Consider the following 11,430-nt stretch of genomic DNA (forward strand, 5'->3'; position numbering starts at 1 on the left):
GAGTACCTGTAGTATGATTCATAATACCCCTCATAAAACCTAGCGGTTGTACAGGGAAATGGTTCCAATTGTTTTTCCACCATTCCATATATTTCCCATAGGGGATTTTAGAAACAATATATTTGTTTGTATTTACCCCCTCCAAAACTGAAATGTTAATTAGCTGCTAATGTGGCTATCATAAAGAACTACAAATACCATGATGCTCTGGAGGGGACTGACGACTCGATGGGAAAAGGGAAGAATCTCTGGATCAACTATTTCATGTTAATTAAATGTAGTAATTAATAAATTGGCTACATTTATTTAAATGTACAATTCTGGGAACTGTGTATTGCAAGTTTTAGTAAGTTGGCACAATACCTGATAGCAAAGGTGCCAGCTATATAGTCACCTTGTCCTGGAGAGATTTCCATGGTTACCAAAACGTCACGCCAGGGTAAGACTACACGAAACACAGCTCTTATTTGAAATGTTTCTAAAATACCCTATGGGGAAAAATGGAAGGGTGGAACAACTATTGGAACCATTTCCCTGTTTGACCGCTAGGTTTTATGGGTATTATGACACCTCCACTGTGGGGCTCTGTTTAGAAAGCATGTGCATACCTGAAAAGAGAGCCAAAGAGAAATGGAGGGATGGAGAGAGGGGCAGAAAGGGAGGGATGGGGAGAGAGAGAGGGGCAGAGAAGGAGGGATGGGAGAGAGAGAGAGAGAGAGAGAGAGAGAGAGGGTTTTCATTGCAAGGGAAGAGACAACGCCATCTTTGACGTAAACATTGTTCATACTGTATTTTCTGTCTTGTCTTCTTCTCTGTGTTCCCATGTTTATATCAAATCAAAAATCAACATTTGATTTGTCACATGCTTGGTAAACAACAGGTGTGGACTAACAGTGAAATTCTTACGTACGACCCTTCTCAACAATGCCGAGAGAAAAGAGAAATAATGAGAAATCATATAAAAAATACATTTAAAAAAGGGGCACTTTTTTCAAACCCCACTGAGTCTCTGTAATCATAAGGTTAGCAATGCTAACAAGTACATGTCAAAACCTATAGGAAATGCTAGCTAAATGCTAACGTGTGCATTACGGACATTTCATACAGTCTCTGTTTTGCAGGACAAACATCTCAGCCCATAAAGTTATACAAGTAACTAAAAAAATGCATCTCACAGTTTGCTGCTCATAACAAATATTAGACAGCATGGTTCTTTATTCAGGAGGGGATTCTCTGCTGTTACAAAGAGAAGCTTCATTTTTCAAGAAGCTAACCAACCAGATAACTACTAGTTAGTAAACCAAATTCACAACTGCAGAACATTAAGCATATTTTAGACAGTTAACTTAATAGTTATAATATCTAGCTGGCAAACATTTAGTTGTGAATTATGTACTGTAGCTCCCGAGTGGCGCAGCAGTCTAAGGCACTGTATCTCTGTGGAAGAGGTGTCACTACAGTCCCTGGTTTGAATCAAGGGCTTTATTACATCCGGCCGTGATTGGGAGTCCCATAGGGCGGTGCATAATTGGCCTGGCTAGGCCGCCATTGTAAATAAGAATTTGTTCTTAACTGACTTGCCTAGTTAAAAAACAAACAAAAAATAGGCTGAGAGGGAAAGGAAACCAAACACTGACCTCAATTAGACTATAGAATGACAATACTGAGAGGGAAAGGAAACCAACACTGACCTTCAATTAGACTATAGAATGACAATACTGAGAGAAAGTAGAGGGGAAAATCAATTGCTAATTTTCTGCTCTTTTGTATAAGGAATTTGATGTTTCAGAGATAAAAGGCTGACAAGACCGAGATAAATCTAGGACTATCGAGCTCCACTTTAAATAAAACAAAACATATATAGATCACCTGGCATGTGCTGCACAATAGTGCATGACTAACAAGGCTCCTTGTCGCTCTGTAGTTGCTTGTAAACAAACACCATGTGACTGGGTACTATGGGTAAGCTTTATAATGTGACGTATAATTAAGAACGTGATCTTCTTTATCTTCTAATGTATTGCACAAGTTGACTGCAGGTAATTTACTTTAAAAGTAGCTTAAAATATTAATATATATATATATATATATTATTATCACTGTCATGTTTAGTCATTTATCAACTACTACACCAGACTTGACCTGCCGTTGTTAGCCAGATACTTTGCCAATACAGACACCAGTACTGTAAAATAACTTGAAAAGATGGAATGGAAAATTATATATTTTTAACACCTCTCCTTGTTTATGTAATGATAGCAGGCATACATTTTATATGAGTGTAGTGGTGAGGGAGAGTGGTACAAGGCGCAGATTCAAACTTTTGTGTGTGTGTGTGTGTGTGTGTGCGTGTGTGTGCTTGTGCTTGCAAATATGGAATTAGGCAAGATAGTCTATGGACAGGGGAACATATGCATGTTTATTTCATAGATCTATGGAGACATATAGCAAATGAAGCCATATATCTATGGAGGCATATAGCAAGTGAAGCCATAGATCTATGGAGACATATAGCAAATGAAGCCATATATCTATGGAGGCATATAGCAAGTGAAGCCATAGATCTATGGAGACATATAGCAAATGAAGCCATAGATCTATGGAGACATATAGCAAATTAAGCCATAGATATATGGAGACATATAGCAAATGAAGCCATAGATCTATGGAGACATATAGCAAATGAAGCCATAGATCTATGGAGACATATAGCAAATGAAGCCATATATCTATGGAGACATATAGCAAGTGAAGCCATAGATCTATGGAGACATATAGCAAATGAAGCCATAGATCTATGGAGACATATAGCAAATGAAGCCATATATCTATGGAGACATATAGCAAGTGAAGCCATAGATCTATGGAGACATATAGCAAATGAAGCCATAGATCTATGGAGACATATAGCAAATGAAGCCATAGATCTATGGAGACATATAGCAAATGAAGCCATAGATCTATGGAGACATATAGAAAGTGAAGCCATATATCTATGGAGGCATATAGCAAGTGAAGCCATAGATCTATGGAGACATAAAGCAAATGAAGCCATAGATCTATGGAGACATATAGCAAATTAAGCCATAGATCTATGGAGACAAATAGCAAATGAAGCCATAGATCTATGGAGACATATAGCAAATGAAGCCATAGATCTATGGAGACAAATAGCAAATGAAGCCATAGATCTATGGAGACATATAGCAAATGAAGACATAGATCTATGGAGACATATAGCAAATTAAGCCATAGATCTATGGAGACATATAGCAAGTGAAGCCATAGAACAGAATTAACAGATTGTTACCTGTAGTCACTACAGAACATAGTATTAACAGATTGTTACCTGTAGTCACTACAGAACATAGTATTAACAGATTGTTACCTGTAGTCACTACAGAACATAGTATTAACAGATTGTTACCTGTAGTCACTACAGAACATAGTATTAACAGATTGTTACCTGTAGTCACTACAGAACATAGTATTAACAGATTGTTACCTGTAGTCACTACAGAACATAGTATTAACAGATTGTTACCTGTAGTCACTACAGAACATAGTATTAACAGATTGTTACCTGTAGTCACTACAGAACATAGTATTAACAGATTGTTACCTGTAGTCACTACAGAACATAGTATTAACAGATTGTTACCTGTAGTCACTACAGAACATAGTATTAACAGATTGTTACCTGTAGTCACTACAGAACATAGTATTAACAGATTGTTACCTGTAGTCACTACAGAACATAGTATTAACAGATTGTTACCTGTAGTCACTACAGAACATAGTATTAACAGATTGTTACCTGTAGTCACTACAGAACATAGTATTAACAGATTGTTACCTGTAGTCACTACAGAACATAGTATTAACAGATTGTTACCTGTAGTCACTACAGAACATAGTATTAACAGATTGTTACCTGTAGTCACTACAGAACATAGTATTAACAGATTGTTACCTGCACCATTCTGACACATAGGAAAGGAAGAGATAAACAGCTGGAGGGTACTTAATAAGAGACTGTGGTTCCATCCGTAATGGCACCCTATGTCCCATATAGTGCACTACTTTTGACCAGAATGGCACCCTATGTCCTATATAGTGCACTACTTTTGACCAGAATGGCACCCTATGTCCTATATAGTGCACTACTTTTGACCAGAATGGCACCCTATGTCCTATATAGTGCACTACTTTTGACCAGAATGGCACCCTATGTCCCATATAGTGCACTACTTTTGACCAGAATGGCACCCTATGTCCCATATAGTGCACTACTTTTGACCAGAATGGCACCCTATGTCCCATATAGTGCACTACTTTTGACCAGAATGGCACCCTATGTCCTATATAGTGCACTACTTTTGACCAGAATGGCACCCTATGTCCTATATAGTGCACTACTTTTGACCAGAATGGCACCCTATGTCCTATATAGTGCACTACTTTTGACCAGGGCCCATAGGGCTAAAAGTAGTGCGCTATATAATGAATACGGTGCCATTCTGGATTTAGCCTATTTATGCACCATTCACTGTGCATATAGCCTAGCTGTTAGTCAAACATATAGGCTAATAGAGCATACTAAATGCAGCATACTAAATGCAGCATACTAAATACAGCATACTAAATGCAGCATACTAAATGCAGCACACTAAATGCAGCGTACTAAATGCAGCATACTAAATGCAGCATACTAAATACAGCATACTAAATACAGCGTACTAAATGCAGCATACTAAATGCAGCATACTAAATGCAGCATACTAAATGCAGCATACTAAATACAGCACACTAAATGCAGCATACTAAATACAGCATACTAAATGCAGCATACTAAATGCAGCATACTAAATGCAGCATACTAAATACAGCATACTAAATGCAGCATACTAAATACAGCACACTAAATGCAGCATACTAAATGCAGCATACTAAATACAGCATACTAAATACAGCATACTCTATCTATATCTAGATGTAGATCAGATGTGACTGGTAACAACACGCATGATGCCCATGGCAATAAGTTAACAATGACACAGTCTCAGAGAGATTTTCTGGATTCCATCCCTCTCCTCAGAGAAACTCAGACAGACGACAGACATTTGAATTAGTGTGTCTGATCTGAGTGTCTAATCTGAGCACCGCAGGAATCTGACAGTGGGTGTTGGCTTGGAGCGAAGGAGTGTGGGTTCTCTCTCTCTCTCTCTCTCTCTCTCTCTCTCTCTCTCTCTCTCTCTCTCTCTCTCTCTCTCTCTCTCTCTCTCTCTCTGTCTCAATTCAATTTAAGGGCTTGTTAAATTGAAGTCCTGTTAAATTATTGCCTTGGGAAATAGATAATAAAATAGATAATAGACTAAAGTTAAATAAACAATATATATATATATATATATATATATATATATTTTTTAAATGGAACGTGTTCCCTCTTCTATAGATTGATTAGACCAAATGGATCACCAGTTTAGTATGCTGTCTGAGGTGTTCTCCACCTCTAGTCTCCTCTGCGTCCCAAATGGCACCCTATTCCCTGCCTAGATTCCCAGTTACCCATAGTGCTCTAGTGCTGTGGCAGTAAATGTGACAGTAAATACGATTAGGAGGTAAGGAGATCAAACCAATGGGGGAAAATGACACAAAACAAATCAAGAAAACACCATGTGATCATGGCAACAAAACAACAACAACAACAAAAGTGCTTTGCGGTATTCTCAATTGTGATCCCACGATTGTGAGATAAAGATTGAGAAAACTTGTTGGATTCCTAGTTGTGACTTCCCTGGTTCCCTCCTTGCTTGCTTTGTGGTTATGACAACTCAATGAAAACAGAGATAATCACTCAGTGGCATGACTCATATCCTGTTGCTTTTGTTATATCCTGTTGATAGACTTGAGCGCATGGTCAGGGGTACATAATTACAAATCATTTGTAGACTGCAAATGGACTGCAAGAAGCCCAAACGGATATAATATTTGACTAAAACGTAATTATTTCAAACCTTGCTTACATTTGTATAAGATCACGTGTCTCTCTATTATACGTGGGAATACTTGGAGCTGATATCCTGGTGATTTGTGTCGTGTGTGTGTGTCCAACAATGAAAATGTTAAAAAAACATGGGTGCCCAAATACAACCACCCTGCTGAATCCTACTGTATGGGTTGATTGGACCAAATACAACCACCCTGCTGAATGCTACTGTATGGGTTGATTAGACCAAATACAACCACCCTGCTGAATCCTACTGTATGGGTTGATTAGACCAAATACAACCACCCTGCTGAATCCTACTGTTTGGGTTGATTGGACCAAATGGATCACCAGTCGGGGAACCCTGTTCTATAGATTGATTAGACCAAATGGATCACCAGTCGGGGAACCCTGTTCTATAGATTGATTAGACCAAATGGATCACCAGTCGGGGAACCCTGTTCTATAGATTGATTAGACCAAATGGATCACCAGTCGGGGAACCCTGTTCTATAGATTGATTAGACCAAATGGATCACCAGTCGGGGAACCCTGTTCTATAGATTGATTAGACCAAATGGATCACCAGTCGGGGAACTCTGTTCTATAGATTGATTAGACCAAATGGATACAGCCACATAACTCTTTTATATAATGTAATGTGAGTTGGCTAAACTTAAAATAGTAAGGAAACCGATTTGCCTCGATTCAATTAAGTTAGGTGAACGTATCTCTCCTGAGTCCATTGGACCCCGAATGGATACAGCCACACTGAATAACATACAAGTCCGTATGTTCATGTTCATGTGCAATGCACGATCGTTCAATGTCGCCTGTGATTAAGTTGACTCACAGTACAGCATTCAGCGGAAAGTTCTTTCCATAAAGGTCAGGAATGAACATTCAACACTGGACACTGGATAGTTCTTCTTCACAGGCGTGTGTCCCAAATGGCACCCCGGACCTTGGCCCAAAGTAGTGCACTATGTATGGAATAGGGTGTGATTTGGTGACGCAAACAACACAGTCCTCTTGATGAATTAGAGTGTCCTCTTTGAAAAAAACGGACATAATTGTCTGTCAAGAATCTAACGCAGTGGTGTAACATAGGCCTCCGCTGTCTGCTGTAGGTGGAGGTTGATACAGCACAGACGCATAATTATGTAATTACAAAGGGGTGGGATGTTGGAGGAGTTGACATTAACGAAACAACGGGTTATCTGTCCCCAATGTGTGTGTGTGTTGGACGGGACAGGCATTCACCCTGGCAAGTAAAATGATGTAAACAAATCACTTTCATGCTGTGTTGTATTTTGCAGCATTCTGTTTTGTTTATGTGATCTGTAGTACATTAATTCCATGGCTATGAATATTGTCAAATTGTATTTGTAGGTGTAACAGTATAACTTTAGACTGTCCCCTCGCCCATACCGGGGCGCGATCCAGGGACCCTCTGCACACATCTAACAACAGTCACCCTCGAAGCATCGTTACCCATCGTTCCACGAAAGCCGCGGCCCTTGCAGAGCCAAAGGGGAACCACTACTTCAAGGTCTCAGAGCAGGTGACGTCACCGATTGAAACGCTATTTAGCGCGCACCAACCGCTAACTAGCTAGCCGTTTCACATCCGTTACATCAGCACCACCGCTAACTAAGCTAGCCGTTTCACATCCGTTACATCAGCACCACCGCTAACTAAGCTAGCCGTTTCACATCCGTTACATCAGCACCACCGCTAACTAAGCTAGCCGTTTCACATCCGTTACATCAGCACCAACCGCTAACTAGCTAGCCGTTTCACATCCATTACATCAGCACCACCGCTAACTAAGCTAGCCGTTTCACATCCGTTACATCAGCACCACCGCTAACTAGCTAGCCGTTTCACATCCGTTACATCAGCACCACCGCTAACTAAGCTAGCCGTTTCACATCCGTTACATCAGCACCACCGCTAACTAGCTAGCCGTTTCACATCCTTTACATCAGCACCACCGCTAACTAGCTAGCCGTTTCACATCCGTTACATCAGCACCACCGCTAACTAGCAAGCCATTTCACATCCGTTACATCAGCACCACCGCTAACTAAGCTAGCCGTTTCACATCCGTTACATAGGTCTACTGTATATTTGACTTTTCAAATGGTACAGTTCCATTGTGAGAAAGGGGAGAGCATTATAGGGTGCAAGTGATGAGTAATAAAGCTGCGTATGTTTTTGATTGTCCTCCCTGTCAAAGTGCATTATATCTCAACGTGGTCTCAAGAGCATTTTCCGTTATTATTCTGTAAGTAAATTATAATTCGTATGATACAGTATGTTATGAATTGCATACCGTACAATATGTTACGAATTACAAATTGTACAATATGTTACAAAATTGCAAAACATTGTGTCTACCGTTAGCTAGTCGGCTAATGTTAGCTCTAGGGGTTAGGTTTAAAGTTAAGGTTAGGGTTAGGGGAAGGTTGAGCTAAAATGCTAAGTAGTTGCAAAGTCGCTAATTAGCTAAAATGCAAAATTTGTCTGTGATGAGATTTTGAGCACGCAACCTTATGGGTCGCTAGATGTTTTTTGCGTTCTACCCCTACCCGTCCACCCTGATCAACCAGCTTCCTTTATATTGTTGCCTTAAGTAACCTTCTATCTTTACGTAACCATACCGACCGTAACGTACTCATTCGAGTGTCCCAGATTTACTTTTACTATGTTACGTCTAGTCTATTGAGACCAGGCTGCATATTTTTATTTATTTTTTAAACATTTTTACCTTTATTTAACTAGGCAAGTCAGTTAAGAACAAATTCTTATTTTCAATGACGGCCTAGGAACAGTGGGTTAACTGCCTGTTCAGGGGCAGAATGACAGATTTGTACCTTGTCAGCTCCTATACACATGAACATGTTGTCTGTTGCGTCACAGGGTTTAGCAGTCACAGTTAATTTCCTAAAAACTTGCCTTGATAAACCTGTGAAATCAAAAGGGTAGGATCCACTAATCTACTAAATGTACTTCTCAGTTCAGACATATTATTTGTAGGCTTTCACAACCTTGGAACACATCTTGAAAATGCCCAGCAAAGTGACGATAGTTACAAATTGAGCAGGTCAATTTCACAACAAATCGTTGACAGAAAATAAGTCTGTCAGGAGTCACATCAGGGGCGCTATATAAAAACACGGGAAATGACAGTTTGGTCTTACCTTGACTGAGCTATTTCTATAGGGCCTGATGCCGTGTGTACAAAACAAGAGGTTTGGTTTATGTATGTGTACGTGTGTGTGTGTGTGTGTGTGTGTGTGTGTCTAAAGAATGGAAGCTACAGCCACCATTGTTCTCAGTATTGACATTGGAGTGTAAGCTTCAGGATCAGGCAGCTTTCCTCAGGGTAAGGGTGTGGTCTCAGTCCAACTCCAACCAAATTTCCACAAAAACACAGCACAGGAGAGAAATGGAGGGAACTGAGAATTGGATGGTTATATAAGACAAGGCAGTACTACTCACCTACCCAGAGTTTTAGCGCCATCTAATGGCCATTTCATACATCTTGGCCATTGCATTATAACAATAACTTGTTGTAACCATGCAGTGAGAGACAGGTAAAACATGGCTTTCATGAAAGCAGATACACATGCAAATATGTCAGGTGCCTTACATTTTGTACACATTTTAACAGGGTTTTCTTTTTACAGAATGGTTTGCTGTAGCTTGTTCATGAATCAACAGTACTGATGTTATCTCATGTTTTGTTTTTCAGTAAAACCAAGGCAGAAACAAACCACACCAGAACATAGGCAAAGGACAAGGAAAAACAAAGGTATTTCACCTACTTAGAAATCACCTTAAGAAATACTATAGTCTTTGTTTGCATTTTATTTTCTATTTCATGTGATTTGTTTTCTCTCTCTCTCTCTCTCTCTCTCTCTCTCTCCCCTTCTCTCTCTACCTCTCTCTCTTCCCCCTTCTCTCTCCCCCTCTCCCCTTCTCCCCCCCTCTCTCTCTCTCTCTCTCTCTCTCTCTCTCTCTCTCTCTCTCTCTCTCTCTCTCTCTCTCTCTCTCTCTCTCTCTCTCCCCTTCTCTCTCTACCTCTCTCTCTCTCTCTCTCTCTCTCTCTCTCTCCCCTTCTCTCTCTACCTCTCTCTCTTCCCCCTTCTCTCTCCCCCTCTCCCCTTCTCCCCCCCCCCTCTCTCTCTCTCTCTCTCCATGCCTTCTCTCTCTCTCCCCCTTCTATCTCCCCCCTCACCCTTCTCCCCCTCTCTCTCTCCCCGCCTTATCTCTCCCCCTCTCTCTCCCCCACCTTCTCTCACCCTCTCTCCCCTTCTCCCCCCCCTCTCTCCCCCTCTCTCTCCCCCACCTTCTCTCTCCCCCTCTCTCTCTCCCTGCCTTCTCTCTCCCCCTCTCCCTCTCTCTCCCCCACCTTCTCCCCCCTTCTCTCTCCCTGCCTTCTCTCTCCCCCACCTTCTCCCCCCTTATCTCTCCCCCTCTCTCTCCCCCCTTCTCTCTCCCCCCTCTATCTCTCTCTCTCCCCCTCTCCCCCTCTCTCTCCCCCACCTTCTCCCCCCCTCTCTCTCCCTGCCTTCTCTCTCCCCCTCTCCTTCTTTCTCCCCTACCTTCTCTCTCCCTTCTCTAAAGTCCAGCCCATGAACTAACTTAATGTTGTTGTTCTTCAAAGCATCTTTGAGATTCTTCTTGTATTGAAAAAGCCCTATTGAACATATATCGTTATTAAAGGATGGCTGAAGAGGAGGAAACCAGGGAGGTGCTCTTCTCTGACTGGTCGGGTCCAGAGAAACAGGGAATGACCCTTGAGCAGTCAGGTGAAGGAGAGATCTATGTCAAAGAGGTGAAAATGGAGTCGCCTGCTGGACGCACTGGAAGAGTACACGAGGGTATGTAACGGAGTTAGCATTGCTCTTCTGTAAGGTATTCATGAACTTAATTAATTTATACAGTTACTTAAGCTCCTGATATCTTATAATTGATGCAAGTTGATATACAGTAAGATTTGTTTGATCTACCAGGGAGGTGCTCTACGGATTTTAACATGGTATCAATGCTCTCTTGTGTCCTTCCCCTAAAGGTGATCAAATTGTGGGTGCCACCATCTATTTTGACAACATGAGCTCCGAGGAGACAGCGGAGCTCCTCAAGACCTTAAACAAACACAAGGTTGGACTGAAACTACAGAACAAGGACAAGTCACCATGCCGCTCCCCCATGGGCACTCTGTCACCCAGCCGATCCCCAATGGGCACTCTGACGTATGAAGGGAAGGGAAGGTTTGGAGGCTCCAGCCAAGGCAGTATCCTGGTATGTAGCTATGTTTACTGTGCAAGCAAAGTTAAGTGTATTTACTTGTGTGATGGTGCGGCAAAGATTGGACTTTTACAGGATTTTAATAATCTTTTCAGTAGCTTTTATGTGAACACCAGGATTGG

At 41.1% G+C, this 11,430-nt stretch overlaps 1 protein-coding gene across 12 annotated transcripts in view; it reads left to right on the forward strand.

Moving 5' to 3' along the window:
• Positions 1-11,430, forward strand: part of LOC110504497 (neuroblast differentiation-associated protein AHNAK) — a 54,944-nt gene that overhangs the window by 22,416 nt on the left and 21,098 nt on the right. For all 12 annotated transcript variants that reach the window (XM_036970323.1, XM_036970329.1, XM_036970330.1 and 9 more), the window contains exons 3-5: positions 9,750-9,809; positions 10,724-10,881; positions 11,073-11,302. In XM_036970323.1, the coding sequence (XP_036826218.1) occupies positions 10,725-10,881; positions 11,073-11,302 (387 nt within the window). In that variant the 5' untranslated portion in view covers positions 9,750-9,809; position 10,724. The remainder of the gene's footprint in view (positions 1-9,749; positions 9,810-10,723; positions 10,882-11,072; positions 11,303-11,430) is intronic.

This window comes from Oncorhynchus mykiss, chromosome 31 (assembly GCF_013265735.2).
Source record: "Oncorhynchus mykiss isolate Arlee chromosome 31, USDA_OmykA_1.1, whole genome shotgun sequence".
NCBI lineage: Eukaryota > Metazoa > Chordata > Actinopteri > Salmoniformes > Salmonidae > Oncorhynchus > Oncorhynchus mykiss.